Source organism: Nicotiana tabacum, chromosome 11, assembly GCF_000715075.1.
Source record: "Nicotiana tabacum cultivar K326 chromosome 11, ASM71507v2, whole genome shotgun sequence".
In the NCBI taxonomy this organism is placed as follows: Eukaryota; Viridiplantae; Streptophyta; class Magnoliopsida; order Solanales; family Solanaceae; genus Nicotiana; species Nicotiana tabacum.
Genome location: NC_134090.1, coordinates 123342953 through 123362639, shown reverse-complemented (window position 1 = coordinate 123362639; position 19687 = coordinate 123342953). Strand labels below are relative to the sequence as shown.

Here is a 19687-nt window from a genome sequence, read left to right as displayed (position 1 = left end):
GAAACTTATTTTCTTCAATTCATTTAGTTTCTAAGGCTTCCAACCCTCTTGGTACTTGGCATTAGTGATCTTAGATACTTGTAACCTCTACGGTAACATGATTAATTTACTTTATAAACTTTTCAAAAATGATCTGATTTATGAGCTTACATCAATTAATTTACGACGTACTCTTGCGTACGAAAATATGAGTGTAACATCTATACCTTGTTATGAATTCTATATACTTTCTATGTTGAATTCTAACATGACGTAATATTCCTCTATTATATGATGATGTTTTGCTAGTCAAGGTTGAATTTTTCATGTTTAGCTGATATCTGCCGATTTGATATTTGATGATATTGCACCTGTTGTTATATTCTTGTTGTGAATTGTTATGATTGTACAAGTTTATTTGGTTAGTGAGTATCAAATAACTTGATCCTTGTCACTACTTTACCGAGATTCATCTTGAAACTTACTGAGTACATGTTATCTTGTACTCATACTATGTTTCTACATAAAATGTACAGATTTGGGCGTTGGTAATAGCAGACTTAAGAGTGAGCATTGTTGCTGACATAGAGAATTCAAAGTAGGGTGTAAAGATCGCCCGCAGATCCTTGGAATCCCCTTCCCTTACCTTTTCATACTGTTATCTATACATTCAGACATTATTCTATTATTTAGAGATTTTCCTTCTATTTCGTTTTAGAGCTCATGGCTTTGTACTACTAGGTTTTAGGGATTTGATGTTGTAGTATCTTATGCTATCTATTGTTTAGGATTTATTCTTTTATTTATGCTATTTCAATTATGTTATAACATGTTTCATTCAAATATATCTATATTGCATGTTGGCTTACCTAGTCTTTAAGGTTATGTTCCATCATAATTTTTGGTGGAATTTATGGATCGTGTTAACCCCCAATATACGGGAGCTTGCAATTCATACAAGTACTTTTCTCCATGTATTTACGTCCCTTCTTGCTGATGGCGCTATGTCTGTTTATGGATACATGTTTTGACGCTCTGGATGGATCGGTCACTTTGTTGATGCTCCCTCACTCCTCCTCTTTGCCAGTAAGCCCTATATCACGGTGGGAGCAGTTTTTTTCTCTCTAGATAGTTACATATTTTTAGGTAATATTGGGGGTCCTATCAAGTATCAATATTATTATATTTATTCGTAATGTCATGGAGGCTCCATAGATATAATGAGTTATGTTATGCTTTTGTCATTCTAGTAGATCTCGTATGTCATGTATGAATAATTATTCTATTGTTAGACGACAACTTTTTAAATTATTAAAAATTTCGAGAAATGATTTAACTTTCTGTAATTATGCATTATAATGTTCCTTCTTACATGGTAGGTTGGTTCACCCGAATACACAAAAGGGTCCCGATATAGAGTTTATTTCCCCACGGCCGGAGATCGATTGGCTTATCCTGTCACATTTAAGGCACCGAGTGTCATGTATGTCTATCAAGATTAGGGAGCGTGACACTGCATGAGATATTGTAGGTAATAGAATGAATAGACTAATATAGTGCAAAATTGAATTGGATGTGGATGAATTATTCGGAGATAAAACTATATTAAATCCTTCTTCATCACTATCTAAAATTGGATCGATAGAATAACATTTGAAGATTGATCAAAAGAGATTATGGTTAGATTCGCGTAGTATTATTTACCTTTTAGTTTCAACTTGAATAGTAGATATTATTATTAAGTTAATATATAGCTAAATAATATTTGTTCGTGGTTTGTAATTATAATGGTAAAAATATGTCCAATAAAATGATACGATAAATTTTAAATTTAAAACTAAGGTGGAATTTTTCCTTAATTTCGCATACCTTTTTAAATTCAAATCTCTATTTCCATACTTATTCTCCAAAATATATGCAACCTCAAATTTTATTCATTTTTGGGTCAATTGACCTGGTCAATGGAAGCACAAAAGTCATAGCAGTCAAAGATGATGATATTTCTACGGACACATTATTTCCAACCCCACACAACATATTGGTTGATAATACGAGCGACTATACAATCGGTCTTCCCCCACTAGTAAAGAGAAAAAAGAGAGACGAAGACTTCTATAGCTAAGACAGAGACAATATTCATTCATTCATTCATCACTGTGTGCGTTTTCTCTGCGTTCTTTTTCTTCTTCTTTAATCTACTACTACTACTACTTCTCTATACGTTCTGCCGGTGGAGGTGAGTGGGTTCAACTCGGTGGAGCTGCGCGTGGTGGAGTTTGTGTACAGCTTCAGAATCGATCGGGTGTTAGGAGTTGGAACAGTAAGTTTTGCAAAGTCAAGCTCCCTCTTTGATAAAGGTAAATTTATCATTTGCTCCTTGACTTTACTCTCAGATCGCCAAATTTAATTGAAAATGTGAGTTATTTTGTTTTATTTTTTTTTATTAATGGGGATTTTATGCTAATTAATTTTTTTTGTTAATTTTGTGACGGGGCAGAGCTATCCTTTTGATGCTTATAGTTAAAATTCCAAACATCTGTATGGGAGAGTTTGAGCTGGAAACAGAAATGGACGCGTTTTTGAGAAATTACAATTTAACCCTTAGCTCTGGAAGAAAATTGCAGAGGGGAAAATGTGTGGTTTAATTATTTTTAGTTTTGCAAATCGATTTTTGTATACTTGATGATTTATCTTTTGTGTTTGTATGTTTTAAGAAAGTTTTATGGTTGATTATTTATCTTCATTTCTGAGCGATTCAGCATTAAATATAGTGAAAATTACTTTTTCTCTCCCTGGGTAGTGAAGAGGGATAGATATCTTAGAATAAATGCAGCCTCAGCTTAGAAGAAAATGATTCCTATAGGAGCTATTTCATTTGTACCAATTTATGTGATGCATTTTCCTTTTGAGTCTGTCCCGTGAGACCTCTGTATTTAGAAATAATTTAACTTTTACCCTCTATGAAATGATTATAGTCATGCAAATGTTTATGGTTTGTTTTAGAAAACAAGATCCAGTAGTTTTTCGTTCTTTCTTTCTTAAACTATGTGTTCAATCAAACAATATTACATAAATTGGGACAGAGGGAGTAGTTGTTATAGAGGTTTAGTTGTTTGTTTTACACTTATATTTTGCGTGGTGTTTGCGTACTTGTGTTGGAGACTTGCATGTTTGTGTAAGGATAAGTGAAATATTTGGAGGATCCTGGTTTTAAAGAAGCTCTAATTTGCGTTAAAAGACGACTCGTTTAGTATTTGTGTAAAATGGAGGTGAGTAGAGCTTAATGGGTAAAGAAGATTCATGTATTCATCTCCCAGTAATTTGGAATGATCGATTGACTCTTTAGTGTCATAAAGTTTGCAATATTAATCTTTGTGTAGCTATTGTCCCTTAATCTACTGATAATTGCATTATGGGTTAAGAAGTGGGAGAGGAGGGTTTTCTAAATTGGGTTTTCAAAAAATGACCTTCTGTCTTTTTCATATTTTTTTCACAGGAATATGGAGAGTGAAGTTTGACTATGCCAATTTTCATGCAGTATAAATAAGCTAGACTTGAAGCTTTTGTGCTGCAGCAGATTTATCAGAGAAAATGTTGGAGGCTCCAAAGTTCGCAGGACTTATCGACTTAAATGAGAACCATGATAATTATGGCATCACTCAAAATTTTTACCATAAGCTTGGCGAGGGCTCAAACATGTCAATCGACAGTTATGGGAGCTTGCAAATGAGCATTGGTGGAGGTTCGGTTGCGATGTCAACGGATAACAGCAGTGTTGGATCAAATGGTTCCCACACACGCATTTTAAACCACCAGGGCCTCAAGCGCGTCCGCAATAACTATACCGCGGCAGCTAGTGTAAATAGGGGGAGAGTTTCTCAAGGGTTGAGTGATGATGCCCTAGCTCAAGCTTTGATGGATCCTCGATTTCCTACCGACGGGCTTGAGAATTATGATGAGTGGACAATTGATTTGAGGAAGCTAAACATGGGTCCAGCTTTTGCTCAGGGGGCTTTTGGCAAACTCTACAAGGGAACATACAATGGTGAGGATGTTGCTATCAAGCTTCTAGAGAGGCCAGAAAATGATCTTGAGAGAGCTCAGTTGATGGAGCAGGCATTTCAGCAGGAAGTCATGATGTTGGCAAGGTTGAAGCATCCAAACATAGTGCGTTTTATTGGTGGATGCCGTAAACCTATGGTCTGGTGTATTGTGACTGAATATGCAAAAGGGGGATCAGTGCGTCAGTTTCTGGCCAGGAGACAAAATCGATCAGTGCCCTTGAAGTTAGCGGTGAAGCAGGCATTAGACGTGGCAAGGGGGATGGAATATGTACATGGCCTGAATCTGATACACCGTGACCTGAAATCTGACAATCTACTGATTTCTGCGGACAAGTCGATCAAGATTGCGGATTTTGGGGTTGCTCGTATTGAAGTGCAGACTGAAGGAATGACACCAGAGACTGGAACATACCGCTGGATGGCTCCGTAAGTGTCTGGACTCTCTAGCAGCCTTATTAAATCATCTTATCTTATTCCTGTCTCTGGTCTTCGGCATTACCCCTTAACAGAGCTATGTTAGCTGTTTCTCTCTCTTTGGAATGCTTGATCTTTTTTTGTGTTAGTTTTATAGTTTCCAACGTCCTCCTGCTAAGTGTATTTGATTCATATATGTTAGATATTCGTGCCTATATGGTACCACCTTTTACTTACCAAGAAAAAAGAGGAATGGCTGAAACAGAAATATGTTTGTTCAGCATGATATGTTTGCTTGGACAATAAATTCGTACTATAACCTTCTCTCAATGGTCTGAAATATAACAGCACATTGCATATCTTTTGCAAAATTGAAAGGTAATGTGCCCTTAATAGGGAGCATTTTCCCTTAAGCTATTTTTGTTTTTGTACCTTTTCTCCTTGAACTATGGAAAGGCAACACCATTATCCCTTCTGTATACTCCACCTTAAGTTGAATGTATAACATGCTTATTCTGTGTGCTGCACTCCACTGTTTCTGGTCTTTAATAATTGAAAGTAGTGTATGGAACATGGATGTACTGCAATTTAATCTGGCCAATTATTTCATATTTGAATATTAAAAATTAATTGCTGGTGTCGTGTAAAATTACTTTTTCACAAGAAAAGGAAAAAAAAGGAAATAAAAGGGGAAAAAGGGGTAAAAAAGGGAAGAGACATCAGTTGGGTAAAGACTCTAACTAACTTCTCAGTAGTTTATTACTTATTAAGAAAAAAAAGTTGGAATATTTCACTATCAGTTAGTGTTTTGACTACTTTCCATCAGCAAATTGCTAAAGATTAGAAACAAATTGCTTGTTAGCTAAGAATAAAAAGTAACGGGGGATAGTAGTTCATACTTCATACAACTATAACTACAACTACAACAACTATGCCTCAATCCCACACTAATTCTGGCTGTGTTTGAAGATTGAATTTGGTATTAAGAATATGCAGTAATGTTCTTTAACTAAATTTTTTTTCTGAGTAAAAAGAGCTAGAGTGTGATTTTCTATGTAACTACAACCTATGCCTCAACAACAGCGTGTTGCATTCCTTTTTCAAGGTTGAAAGTTTTTTTTTTTGAGAAGGTAACAAGTTTTATAAATTAAGTAGAAAAACCTTTAGCATAAAGATTATGCTAAAGGTTAAAGATAGTTACAAGACCTTCGAAAAAGAGCAAAAACGCAAACCCTGACTTGTGGTAGTTACAAAGACCCAATAATATCAACTATAGACTCTACATCCTCTACCAAAGCTTCTTTATACCAAAAGTGAAACAAAAACATACATCGTCTTGATGTTCTGTTCAGTGTTAGCTCTATCTCCAAAGCATCTTGAATTTCTCTCCAACCAAGTTGTCCACCAAATACATGCTGGGATCAACTTCAACCTCCACCAATGCTTCTGCTTGCCTCAGTATAATACCTGGGTCATTCAAGCAAGCTATTATTTCTGCAGTTGTCCTAGGTATTGCCCATTTCACACCTTTCATACTCATGAAAAGATACCACAGCCTACTAGTTACTTTGCAATGTAAAAAGAGGTGGTTGTTTGTTTCAATCTCTTTTCCACACAAGAAACATTTGGAACACATAAGCATTCCTCTCCTCATTAAACTGTCATGAGTTAGAACAACCTCTTTGACTACAAGCCAACAAAAGCAAGCCACTTTAAAAGAGATTTTCACCTTCCCGATGTGCTTCCAGTGCCATGTCTCATTGTTCATGTGACCAGAGCTATTCAGGAGTCCATATGCTGACTTTACAGTATATACTCCTCCGCTGTTTCTTTCCTCTTCTTTTGTGATGCCCTTAAAGCCATCCAACAATTTGTAGAATTCAATGACTCTCGTAACCTCCCAGTCATTGGGGAACCTTCTGAACGTAACATTCCACCCCTGCGTACTCCATACCTCAGCCACAGTAGCTTGGGGTTGCTGCACTGTAGTGAACAAATCTGGAAAAGCCTCTTTAAGATGTCCATTACCCATCCAATCATCATTCCAGAAAGAAGTTTTATTGCCATTCCCCACTTTGATACTAACATTGCTGATAAATCCTGGCCATAAATTTCTAATTGACTTCCATACACTTGCACCATAGGGTCCAGAAGCTCCTGCTGTACACCACCTTCCATCTGCCCCATATTTTTCACAGATAACCTTCCTCCATAAAGCTTGATCCTCTAGAGAAAATCTCCATAGCCACTTCATAAGTAAACTCTTGTTATGCTGTCTCAAATTTCTGATTCCCAAACCTCCATCCCTCTTGCTTTTTAGCAAAGTGCTCCATTTTACCAAATTGTAGCTCCCTATTTAGTGCTCCATTTCTGATTCCCAAACCTCCATCCCTCTTGCTTTTTAGCAAGGTTGAAAGTTAGTGTGTGCTTAATAGGGAGCATTTTCCCTTGAGCTATTTTTTGAACTTTTTCTCCTTGAAATATGGAATGGTAATACCATTAAACCGTCTATATACTTTGCCTACAACTGAGTGTATAACATGCTTATTCTGTGTGTTGCGCTCCACTATTTCTTGTTGTTAATAATTGAAGTTCTGTATTTTACACTATGGATATACTACAATGTAATCTCAACAACAACAACCCAGTAGTCCCACCAGTGGGGTTTTGGGAGGGTAGAGTGTACGCAGACCTGACCCATACTCCGGAGGGGTAAAGATACAATGTAATCTGTCCAAGATTAATTAAAAGCTATTTAAGAGTGTCATGTATAATTACTTTTTTACCAAAAAAGGAAAAAAGAAATAAGAAAGAGATATTAGTTGGGTGAAGATTCTAATTGTAAAGACTTAGTAGTTCATTTCTTATTAAGAAAAAAAAATGGATTGTTTCACTGTTGTTTAGTGTTTTGACTACTTTTCAATAGCGAATTGTTAATTGTTTTTGGAAATTGGCTTTGGTACTTAAGTATGCAATTAGCCAATTATGTTCTTTTCCTAAATTTCTTTTTGGAGCAAAAAGAGCTAGAGTGTGATTTTGTGTTGTAATTTTCGATAGAGCATAACCAAAGGGGAGTGCTCCCTAATTATCAAAGGAGGTGTTTTTTTTTTGAATTGGTAACTATTGTATATATTAAAAACATCAGTACATAGGTTGCACTGAAAACCAGATTTACGTGGAGAGGATTAGTAGATGTTCTAATTCGAGACCTAGCAAGATCCTAGTATGTCTATGATTGTCAATGTATCTTCTATGTAAATCTGTTTGCACCAAAAACAAAAAAGAAGAATACAATTGAGTTTGATCTTCTGCACTGGATTGCTTCTATCTTCAAAACATCTATTGTTCCTTTCCCTCCAAACTGTCCACCAGATACAAGCCGGGACAGTCCTCCATCTATCTCTACTAGTTGCTTCAGCTCCAGCTTCTTCCCAGCTATAAAGGACATCTTTAAGCCTGTATGGCATTGACCATGAAATACCCCTAAGACTAATAAAGATTTTCCATAGTTGGTCTGTAATCTTGCAATGTAGAAACAAATGTGTGACAGTTTCAGCATTTTCCCCGCACAGAAAACATCTTGAGCACAGAGAAATTCCCCTTTTTATGAGATTATCCTGGGTTAATACCGCCTCCTTTGCTAGTAGCCAAGTGAAGCAAGCTACCTTGTATGGAATCTTTGTTTTCCATATATGTTTCCAAGGCCATGGGTCCACCTGTTGATTATTATGATTCAAAATCTTATATGCATCCTTCACCCGGTAAACCCCTCTGTTGTGCCTCTTCCACCAAAGTGAATCAAAACCTTCCTGTAATCCTTTAAATGCTTCCAGCTCTTTGTAAAGGTCAGCTAATCTTGTTATCTCCCAGTCATTCAACTGTCTTCTTAGAGCGATTTCCCATCCTTGATGACTCCTCATATCAGCTACTGTCTTATGCTGGTTTTGTGCTAAACCAAACATATCGGAGTATCTTTCCTTTAAGCTTCCGTTTCCTAACCAATTATCATTCCAGAATGATGTGTTCCTTCCGTTGTTCACTCTTATGGAGGAGTGATTCTTCATTATAGGCCAAAGTTCTCTGATGGATTTCCACACACTTACTCCATATGATGTTCTGACTTTTTTTGACACCCAGTTATTTTCCTCACCATACTTTGCTTTGATCACTTTGCCCCATAAAGATTGGGGTTCTTGAGAGTACTTCCATAACCATTTCATTCTAAGAGCCTTGCTATGATTCTTCAAATTCCTTATTCCTAAACCACCTTGTTTTTTATCCATTGTGAGTGTCTTCCATTTAACTAAATGGAAGACCTTTTTCTCCTTATTACCTTGCCAAAGGAATGATCTTAGGAGTTTGTCCAATCTCTGTAAAATGCCTGCTGGAATTGTGAACAAAGACATCATCTAAGTAGGAAGTGAGTCTAATACTGAGTTGATTAGAACTAGCCTGCCCCCAAAGATAGGTATTGTGATTTCCATCTTGACAGCTTCTTCTCACACTTTTCTATGACTGAATTCCAGATTTCTTTTGATTTGGATCTTGCACCAAGAGGCATCCCAAGGTAAACAGTTGGTAGGGACCCAACTTCTCCTCCCAATATCTGTGTCAGTTGCTCCATGTTGTTAACTTCATTAATGGGAAAAATATTGCTCTTTCTCCAGTTGATGTGTAATCCTGAGACTCCCTCAAATAAGACCAAAATGATTCTTAGGAATCTAAGTTGGTCCTTTTCGGCATCACAGAAGACTAGAGTATCATCAGCATATTGGAGATGTGTGATCTCTAGATTGTTTGCCCCACTCCTGTTTACCTCAAAACCTTTAACCCATTCACTGACTTTAGCCGTTTTGATCATGTTGTTCAATCCTTCCATGGCTATAATGAATAGAAAGGGAGATAAAGGATCACCTTGTCTTAGACCTCTGTGTGAACGGAAAAAACATTTAGGAGATCCATTTATGAGAATGGAGAATTTTACAGTAGATATGCAAAATTTTATCCATCTATTCCATTTCTGCCCAAAACCCATTAGTTCTAACATTCTGAGTAGGAAGCTCCAATTTACATGATCATAGGCCTTCTCAATATCTAATTTGCATAAGATTCCAGGTTCCTTCTTTTTTATTCTTGAATCCACAGCTTTGTTGGCAATCAACACAACATCTATTATTTGTCTTCCTTTGATGAAAGCCATTTGTTGAGCATCGACAATTTTCCCTACCACCCTCTTAAGTCTTTCGGTTAAGACTTTTGAGAGCAATTTGTAGAAGCTCCCTATCAGACTGATCGGTCTGAAATCTCTCAATTCTTTCGCACCTGTCTTCTTTGGAATCAAAGCTATATATGTTGCATTGAAGCTTTTCTCAAACATCTCCTGAGAATAGAAGTTGAAGGCTGCCATGATGTCTTCCTTCAAAATGTCCCAACACTTTCTGAAAAAACCCATTGTGTATCCATCCGGACCTGGGGTCTTGTCACTTGCACACATTTTCAGACAGGTCAAAACTTCTTGTTCCTCAAAGTTACTCTGTAAAAACTCCCTTTCTGATTCAGAAATTCTTGAGCTATTTTCGAAATTGACCGTTGGTCAGCACTCTTTAGGTTCTTTGTATAACTCCTTGTAGAATTCAGTTATCTCAATCTCTATTCTGTCTGGATCCTCGACTACTTCCTGTCGAATCATTAGTTGATCAATGTTGTTGTTTCTCTTGTGTGCATTTGCAGTACGATGGAAAAATTTTGTATTCCTGTCCCCTTCTTTGAGCCACAGAGCTCTTGATTTTTGTCTCCATACAATTTCTTCATTCTTGAGTTGTTCCTCAATCTCCATTAGAGTAGCTGTTTTCCTCACTGATTCCTCCTCTGTCAGCGCTCTTAGTTGTGTTGTCTCAAAACCTGCTAGTTGACTTAGCAATTTTGATTTTTGCAGTCCCAAATTACCTTCATAAACTCTGCTCCATTCTTTTAGCTTGCCCTTGAGAGCTTTTATCTTGCAAGCTAAAATGTAATCTGGTCTTCCTGAGAATTCAAAAGATGTCCACCAGTCTCTAATTCTGTCATCAAAACCTTCCACATTCAGCCACTAGTTTTCAAACTTAAAGTATGATTTAGCTTGTTCCCACGCACCACAGTATAGAGCCACAGGTGAATGGTCCGAAATCAACCTTTGTTGGATAGTTTGCTTGATGTTTCTGAAGCTTTCATCCCATTCTTCTGAAATGAGAAATCTATCGATTCTTGAAGCGGCTGTATGATTGTCCCCTTTGAACCAAGTATAGTAGCCTCCTTTCAAGTCGTAGATCTATCAACTCCATATCTTCTATAAAATCCGAGAATTCCACCATCGCTTTGGACCTCCTTGAACATTCCCGTTTTTCAGAAGGGTACCTTGTAACGTTAAAATCGCCACAAACCGCCCAAGGACCTTCCATCAATCCCCTCACTGCACCAATTTCTCTCCATACTATTTTCCTTTCTATTCTACAATTTGGAGCATACACTCCTGTTATGTGACATTGAAAATTCTGTAAAAGAGCCTCAAACTTGCAAGTCAAAGTGTATGCACCAGTCTGTAACACCTCCCCTTTCCATACTCTGCAATCCCATAATAACAAAATCCCCCCTCTCGTGCCGCTAGCTTCTAAACTTGCATACCTCACCCATCTACCACCCCATATTTGACTGACTATTTCCTTAATATCCCATCCACTTTTGTCTCTTGCATGCATATAATATCTGCCCTCCAGTTCTGCACTTGACTTTTTATGATTTCCCTTTTCTTCTTGTCGTTTAATCCCCTTACATTCCAGGAAATTACTTTGATCTTCATATTGAAATGATTGATAGATCTCTTCCCCTACTCCTTTTCCCGTCACTCTTGAATTTGACATCAAACGAAGTTAAACCTTTTAATTCCAGTGATCCTTTGAATCTTTGTTTCTTCACCGCCAACTCTGTCTCCACCCTTCTAACCTGTCTACAACTGTCAATTTGCATTAGCAACTCCAATGCTTCTTCTTCATGGCCTTGAAAATCTACTCCAAACATTTTCCCCAATTTGATCATATTTTGATGGACCCATAGTGTTGCATCCATGTCTTTATCCATTAATGGATTGTGTTGCTGAACTGCTATAGGATTCACCTCCTCGATTTCCCAATCTTGGATAGAGCTAAAGTGCTTTACTTGTTCCAAAGCACTTCCAACTTGATCTTCCCCCATTTTTGTGTTTGTGCTCTGCTCCCCTGCCTTATGTTCCAGTCTTGCTATCTCTGCTCCACCTTCTGGCTGACTGCAACTGTTAAGTGTTGCCTTTGGCATATTTTCAAGGTTTTCATTGGGGATTGGGTCCCCTGGAGTGGACTCTTTTGCCCCCAGGTAAGAAGGTCCTCCCATTTCCTCAATACAAGGCTTCAACCTAATATCATCAGAAAACTCACACGAGAGATCATTAAAAATGATTTGTGCAGCCAAGTCGGAGTCATAGGATTTCAGCTCGTTGTTTGTCGCTTTACTATCTGATTCATCGAACTCGAACCTTGTGTAAGTTGCACATTTGCTTTTCCTTTATCAGTGTTTTGCAATATGGTGCACCCCACTAGATTGTTCAAATATCTCTCTATTTCAAAACATTGTTCGTTTTCTTGCATCTTCAGCTCATATCTTGTCTGTCTTTCAGCCCAGATTGGGATGAAAAATTTGATACCGTCTCTTTCAATCCCAACCTCATTGGGAGTCTTTCTGCCATCACCAACAATTTTAATTCTTGCCCACTTAAGATGATTTTTGAGATTAGTTTCTTCTTCAGTAGCTATCCATCCCCACAGAGATCTCCTATTTCTTTGAAGATCTTTTGTGACCATAGATGTAAAGGAATCCCCATGGCTCTAATCCAGCATGTTTCCTCAATTTGTGAGTTTGGAATGCATCCAGCAGTATGACTCCACCATTCCAGACGAAGCTTGAACTTTTTCCAACTCCATTCTCCTTGCATAATCTGCTCCGCCATGAATCTGTTTGGAAATTCAAAAAGAAACATGTTGCCTGTCATTTCATACATGTTTACTCCATATGCTTTGTTCCATGACGCACTAGCCCATCGCCTTATGTCTGCTAAAGTGGGTCTCTCGTTGATTTCTTTCCCAAAAAACCCGACAATGCATCTTTTTAGTAGACCAGAATCCTCGCTACCTGTCGGTTCCACACAGAGATATCTCCATTGTTTATGCTGACCTTTGCCTCTCGAAGGGTATTGGATTGCCATTTACTCTCCTTGATTGCTTTGACATAAGGGTAGTTGTCCACAGTGATTCTAGGTGGGGTTGTGGGATTCATTTTGGGGGTCTGATGTAGGAATCTTTCTATCTTAGCTGCTACGTCTTTCCAACCTGCATTCAAAGCTAACTCTGGAATTATAATAACAGACCTCCCTTCTCCCTTCAGTGACAGAATGCTCATGTATCTTCCATGAACGTTGAATTTCCTGGTACAGAAATGTTCTGTCATATGTTCCTTGTACTTCCATCGCTTCACTAAATTCATTTGATCTGTCGATGCTTCTTTAAGTACAAAACAAATCCATTCCATTGCCTTTCTGCCCATGGATGAACGTCTCATCATGCTGCGGCTTCTCTCCACCCATTCGAACCATACATCTTTATTGGAATTCCATCTGGTGATGTCAAAAGATTTGAATCCTGCGTTGAAATAAATCCGGTTGTCTCCCATATTGTACCACCCAGCTGCTCAGGTTATGTAAATTATAAGGAGTGTTTGATGGTAATCACAGTTGAGCTGTTGATGTAAAAGATACTGAAATCTGGACTAAACAGAGGTTCCCCGCTCCCCGGAAAAAATAAAAGTCGTCGGAAATCTGAAAAGATTGTACAGATCTGGTCGGAATTATCAGTAGAGGAAGCTGTCCAAAAGAAATTTTTTGAAACCCTGCCGGAAAAAGGCTCACGCGCCCGGCGCGTGGCGATTAGGTCGCCGGTAGGTGCCGCGCGTGGCAGCTTCTTCGTCGGAAAAATTTCAGTGGAGTGGTCGGAATTTTGGGGGCTTTTTAATGGTGTTCATGGAAACCTAAGATTCCTTGTTCCCAGGCTCCTCGGGGAGTGTGCCTGAGAGCTTGACAGTAACTTGTTGTTTTCAAAGGAGGTGTTTTAACGGTCTCTGTGGTGCAACTCTCCAAGAAGAATAACAAGTTGTACTTTCTTTTGATATCTGCCTTCCTCCTAATGCAACTAGTCTGCAGTACAGTGAAGTTGCTACCTGTTCATAAAAAAATTTCCTTTTCTTGATTTGATATGTCTACAACTCCCTTTCTCCATTCCAATTTCTGACACTCTTTCCATTTTCCCAAAATGTTTGATATTATTCCATGCAATTTTCACAACTTTCAAGAATTTTAGTTCTTTTAGCTATTAAAATTTTGAGCTTTGATTTGATGGTTTCTCTATAAAACTAAGTTTTTAATCATAACTTTGATATTTTCATCTACTATGAATAATATAATTTCTAAGTCCAATTCACGTCTTAAATTCTACTTAGAGTTGAATACCATCATATAAAATGAGACAGGAGGAAGTTATATATTATTGTATGCAAGGACGCTTCAAGTTTATGGTAAACTTTAATACAAGGAAGCAATAGGGAATGTCTTCTGTGTACAAAGATAAGAACATAAGACCTTCTCTCAATCTCAGATCATAACTTGTTGCTGGTAATACTTTGTGAAACATTAGCCATTTTAACTTAAAAAGTTGAGCTTTCTTTCATGGCATATCCTTATTCTTGACTAGATAGAGAGAGGCAGACTATGCTCCAATATTTGTTTCCCCATTTCGAAAGTTGGAAGTAGAAAAATGGATATTTTCATCGGATCCAGCTTTTCTCATTTGTACTCTATTCATTATCATTCGTGCTGAGTCTTTTCTGTATTGAAATGTGAGTTCTGAGAATATATCACGTTGAGTATGCTGATGAATATCTTTCTGCTTTCGTGCTTCTTATGGAAGGTTGAGTTAACCGGAAGCTTGAAGTAGTGCCTTTAATTCCTTCCTTTGTAGATCTGTTTGTGAACATTTTTTTTTTTTTATGAAGTAAGATAATATCATTGAAAGGACATCAGGAAGATGCCAAATTACAAGAACAAAAATTATGTTAGCTCCCGTACAAAAGATAAAAAACATTGTAAGCTCCAGTACAAGAGTACCTATGCTGATTAATATCTTTCTGCTTTCGTGCTTCTTATGGAAGGTTGAGTTAACCGGAAGCTTGAAGTAGTGCCTTTAATTCCTTCCATGCTGGTGAATATCTTTCTGCTTTCGTGCTTCTTATGGAAGGTTGAGTTAACCGGAAGCTTGAAGTAGTGCCTTTAATTCCTTCCTTTGTAGATCTGTTTGTGAACATTCTTTTTTTTTTTTTTTGATGAAGTAAGATAATATCATTGAAAGGGCATCAGGAAGATGCCAAATTACAAGAACAGAAATTATGTTAGCTCCCGTACAAAAGACAAAAAACATTGTAAGCTCCACTACAAGAGTACCTATGCTAGAACCAGGGAGCTAACAAAATCCAAAAAAGTGTCAACCCTATTAACAGGGGAAAGAAAGTTCCAACTGAACAAACTAACTAAACATCTAGCTTTTAGGGAAGTTGTTAGAGTTGATATTCCATCAAAACATCTGCCATTTCTTTCCTCCCAAACAATCCAAAATATGACTGCTGGGATCATTCTTCATATTCTTTTGATGGCTTTGTCAACTCTCCAAAAAATCTAGCTAATATAGGCTTCCTTGATGGTGTGAGGCATGATCCAAGTTATACCAAAAATGGATAGGAAGAAGTTCCAAATATCAGCAGTGACTGGGCAATGAAGAAACAGATGGTTAACACTTTCTGGTCTCTGTTGGCACATATAACATCTGTTGACTAAAGTAATGCTCCTTCTGCTAAGATTGTCCTGTGTTAGAACAGCTTCATTGAGGGCAGTCCATGTGAGGCATGCTACTTTGAGTGGCATTCTGGTCCTCCATACATGTTTCCAGGGCCAATCCTCTAGTATTCCACTATGTGAGCAGATAAGGTTGTAACCCTCTTTGACTGTGTACTTTCCTTCTTTTGAATTTCCCCAAATGATTCTGTCTGGTTCATCTTCCGTGATGAAATCTCCCAATGTGGCTAGGAGAGCAAGTCATTGATTTCCCAATCCTGAAGGTTTCTTCTAAACACTGGATTCCAAATGTTATTCTCTCTGTTTTGAGCAATATTTGAGTCCTGATTGCAGGCTATTAGGTATAGACCTGGGTATGAATCCTTTAGTGCTGTATTACCAAGCCATATGTCTTTCCAGAATTTCAAATTAACACCACTACCAACTTTGAATGATGTATTCTGAAAGAAATCATTTTGAAAGCTGCTGATGTGTTTCCATAAACCCACTCCATGAGGTGCTGGACTTTTCTTGGGGCTCCAGTGATTCTGAATTCCATATTTGGCGTCAATGATCTCCTTCCAGTAACCTGCTTCAGTTTGTCCATACCTCCATAGCCATTTCATTAGCATACATTTGGTGTGAAGCCTAAGATTCCTGATACCCAATCCCCCATAAGACTTTGGTTGAGTTACTTTTGGTCACCTAACAAGTGAAAATTTGTGAGTGTCGTTGTTTCCTTCCCATAAAGACCTTCTTAGCCGGTCTAGTCGTTTCAGGACTGAGCTTGGCATAGGAAATAAGTTGGTATGTTGTCAAGGACACTACTGATCAGTGTGAGTATGCCCCCCATCGAGAGATATTGCATTTGCCAGGTTGCTAGTTTCTTTTCAACTTTTTCAATGACTCCATTCCAAATTCCAGTGGATTTGAATTTGGCTCCCAGGGGGAGTCCTAGATAAGTTGTGGGGAAGGAGCCAGTTTTGCAGCTAAGTATTTCAGCTAATTTCTCCAAATTTTGAACCTCATTCACCGGATAAATAATGCTTTTAAGCATATTGATGTGTAGCCCAGACAATGCTTCAAAAATGAGTAAAATGAGGTTGAGATTGATTACTTGTGACCTTTCCGCACCACAGAAGATCAATGCAGGATTTCTCCCAACCTGAAAACCTTGTATCCATCGAAGCTCCTTTGCCCTACCTAGCATCTGCGAGAGACCCTCCATTGCCAATATAAAGAGAAAAGGAGAGAGTGGATTTCCTTGCCTGAGGCCTTTTTGAGGAGAAAAGAAACCTACAGGACATCTGTTAACCAACACGGAATATTCCACAGTTGATATGCAGAATTTTATCCACCTTATCCACCTATCTCCAAATCCCATCTTCTTTAAGATGTTGATGAGATATGCCCAACTCAGTTGATCAAAAGCTTTTTCAATGTCTAATTTGCCCAGCAAACCTGTTTCACCACTTTTGATTCTCCAATCCAAGACCTCATTGGCAATCAGGGAGGCATCTGTGATCTGCCTTTTTTTTTTTATAAAAGCACTTTGTTGCCCAGAGATCAACTTGGCAATGACCTTCTTCTATCTTTCAGCCAAAATTTTTGCAGCTATCTTGTAAACACTCCCTATTAAACTGATTGGTCTATAGTCCCTGAGCTCTATTGCTCCTTTCTTTTTGGGGATAAGAGCAATAAATGCAGCATTGCAGGATTTGACCATATGACATCTATGATAGAAGTGATTGAGAGCCTCCATGATATCTGTTTTAATAAAGTCCCATGCCTTTTGAAAGAAGGCCATAGTGAACCCATCGGGGCCTGGTGCTTTATCAGGAGCACAAGACTTCTGATTCCTCAAAAGGTGATTCTAGATCAACACATTCATCTGCAGATAATGAGGGCAACCCCTCAAACTCTGCTGTAGGTCTCTAGGGTTCCCTCTCCTTGTACAAAGCCTGATAATAATCCAGTATTTCCTGTTTGATCTGCTCCTTATCTTCAACTAGATTTTCTCTCACCTTGAGCCTATCAATGCAAATGTTCCTCCTTTGAGAATTAGCAATTTTCTGTAAATAATTTTTGTTTCTGTCTCCGAACATTTAGCCATAAGCATCTGGATTTTTGTCTCCAAGAGACTTCTTCAGCTAGTGCAATCTGTTGAAGTTCCAATTTGAGATTGAAAGTCATCAGCTTTTCCTCTGGAGAATGTACCCTATGTTCAACCACTTGATCCAAGAGTCTTAACTCATCAAGTGCCTCGTTCCTTCTGTCTTCCAACTTGCCATGCACCTCTCTATTCCAGGTTGTTAAGTCCTTTAAGGATCTCAACTTCTGGATGACAATATAGTCTGGGGAGCCAATGATTGTATAAGATTGCCACCATTCCTTTATCATGTCCATAAACCCTTCAGTTTGTAGCCACATATTTTCAAACTTGAAGTAAGATTGTGTTGGTTCCGAGTCTCCACTTTCCAGGAGGATTGGTTTGTGGTCTGAAATTACCCTGGGCATTGCTAGCTGCTTCACTGCTTTAAATGAATCACCCCATTCAGTTGAATGCAAAAATCTGTCAATTCTGGATGCTTGTGTAAAGTTCTCCCCTCTTGACCATGTGTATTGTGCTCCATTAAGAGGAGGATCAATCAAGCCCAGCTCCGATATAAAATTTGAGAAGTCGATCATTGCCCTAGATCTTCTGGAGCAATTAAGTCTTTCACTTTCATGTCTTCATGCGTTGAAATCTCCGCCGATTACCCGTTGGTCTGACCATAAACCATTGATTGCTGCCAATTCATGCCAAAATTCCTTCCTTTCTGGGTTGGTATGAGGACCATATACCCTGTGTAAGCCCATTTGAAATCTTCAGTTAAACTCTCAAATCTGCAGGTTATTGAGAAGTCTCCTGATTGAGTATCAACACAATGCCACAACCTTCTATCCCACATGATAATGATCCCCCCTTTATTTCCCCAAGCCTTGAGTTCAGCCCATGATACCCATCTGTTGCCCCATATTTGCCTGGACAGAGAATTGTTCCAATCCTCAATTTTAGTTTCCTGAATACAAACGATGTCTACTCTCCATTTACGAATAAGAGACTCCAAAGTACTACTTTTATTCTTGTCATTTAGGCCCTGCACATTCCAGCTTAGGATTTTGACCTTCATGCGGAATGAGATTGGTGAGACCTGCCCCTAACCTTTCTGCCTCATATCAGACAAAGTTGTTGCCCAGCATGTCTATTCATCTGAAAAAGGAAATTAGGTTTCTGGTGAGAAATCTTTGTGTTATAGCAATTCTGCCTAGTACAGTCAAACCTCTCTATAACAGCCTCGTTCGTTCCGAATATTTTTGGATGTTATAGCGAGGTGCTGTTATAGAGAACATATATTATAACTTAACATGGAGATTGGTTCCGGAAAAGCTTGGCTTTTATAGTGAAATGTTGTTATATAGGGATGCTGTTATAGAGAGGTCTGACGGTATAGATATTTTTTCTTCCAGTTTTGTGATATATTAGGATTCTTCTCATTTGGAAAACAAAGAAAAACATCCAAATTCGTATAGCATGTGTGTTTCATTGTTGGTTACTTTAATGCATTTACTCTGATATGCAGGGAGATGATCCAGCATCGAGCTTACACCCACAAAGTCGATGTTTATAGTTTTGGCATCGTTTTGTGGGAACTCATAACAGGGATGCTTCCCTTCCAGAAAATGACCGCTGTGCAGGCAGCTTTTGCTGTTGTCAACAAAGGTGTTCGTCCAGCAATCCCCAATGATTGTTTGCCTGTCCTAAGTGAGATCATGACCCGCTGCTGGGATGCTAACCCTGATAATAGGCCACCATTCTCTCAAGTGGTCAGAATGCTCGAGGTTGCAGAGACAGAGATCATGACAACTGTCAGAAAGGCCCGTTTTAGGTGCTGCATAAGCCAACCGATGACTACTGATTAATGTGGGAAGAGGAATCTAGAAGCAGTAAGAACAGGAGTAAAGAATTTGGGAAGCCCAAAAAAACAGCTCATTTTAAGTCCTTTATGTGTATCTATTAGGCATAATTTCTTTGTTCGATAGGAAAGGGAGTAAGTTATGAGAACTCTTTGTTTCTTTGTTGTATCCTTTTAACCCCCCCCCCCCCCTCTTTTCTCTTTTGATTTAAGATGCTGATAAGTAGTAGAAGAGAGGGCTGATGTGTATCATACCGGTCCTTTTATGGCATTGTAGACCTTATCCTTTGTTGTTATCAAGTTTGAATGTATAAGGTCCTGAAGAAGTTACTCTC

The 19687-nt window shown here is 38.3% G+C and overlaps 1 protein-coding gene across 1 annotated transcript; it reads left to right on the top strand.

The window, feature by feature from the left end:
* The first annotated feature begins 2001 nt into the window (after nt 1–2001).
* LOC107805581 (serine/threonine-protein kinase STY13-like) lies at nt 2002–19687 on the top strand. Its single transcript, XM_075225448.1, has 3 exons — nt 2002–2336; nt 3476–4469; nt 19020–19687. The coding sequence occupies exons 2-3, from the start codon at nt 3571–3573 to the stop codon at nt 19357–19359; spliced, it is 1239 nt and encodes a 412-aa protein (XP_075081549.1). The 5' UTR covers nt 2002–2336; nt 3476–3570; the 3' UTR covers nt 19360–19687.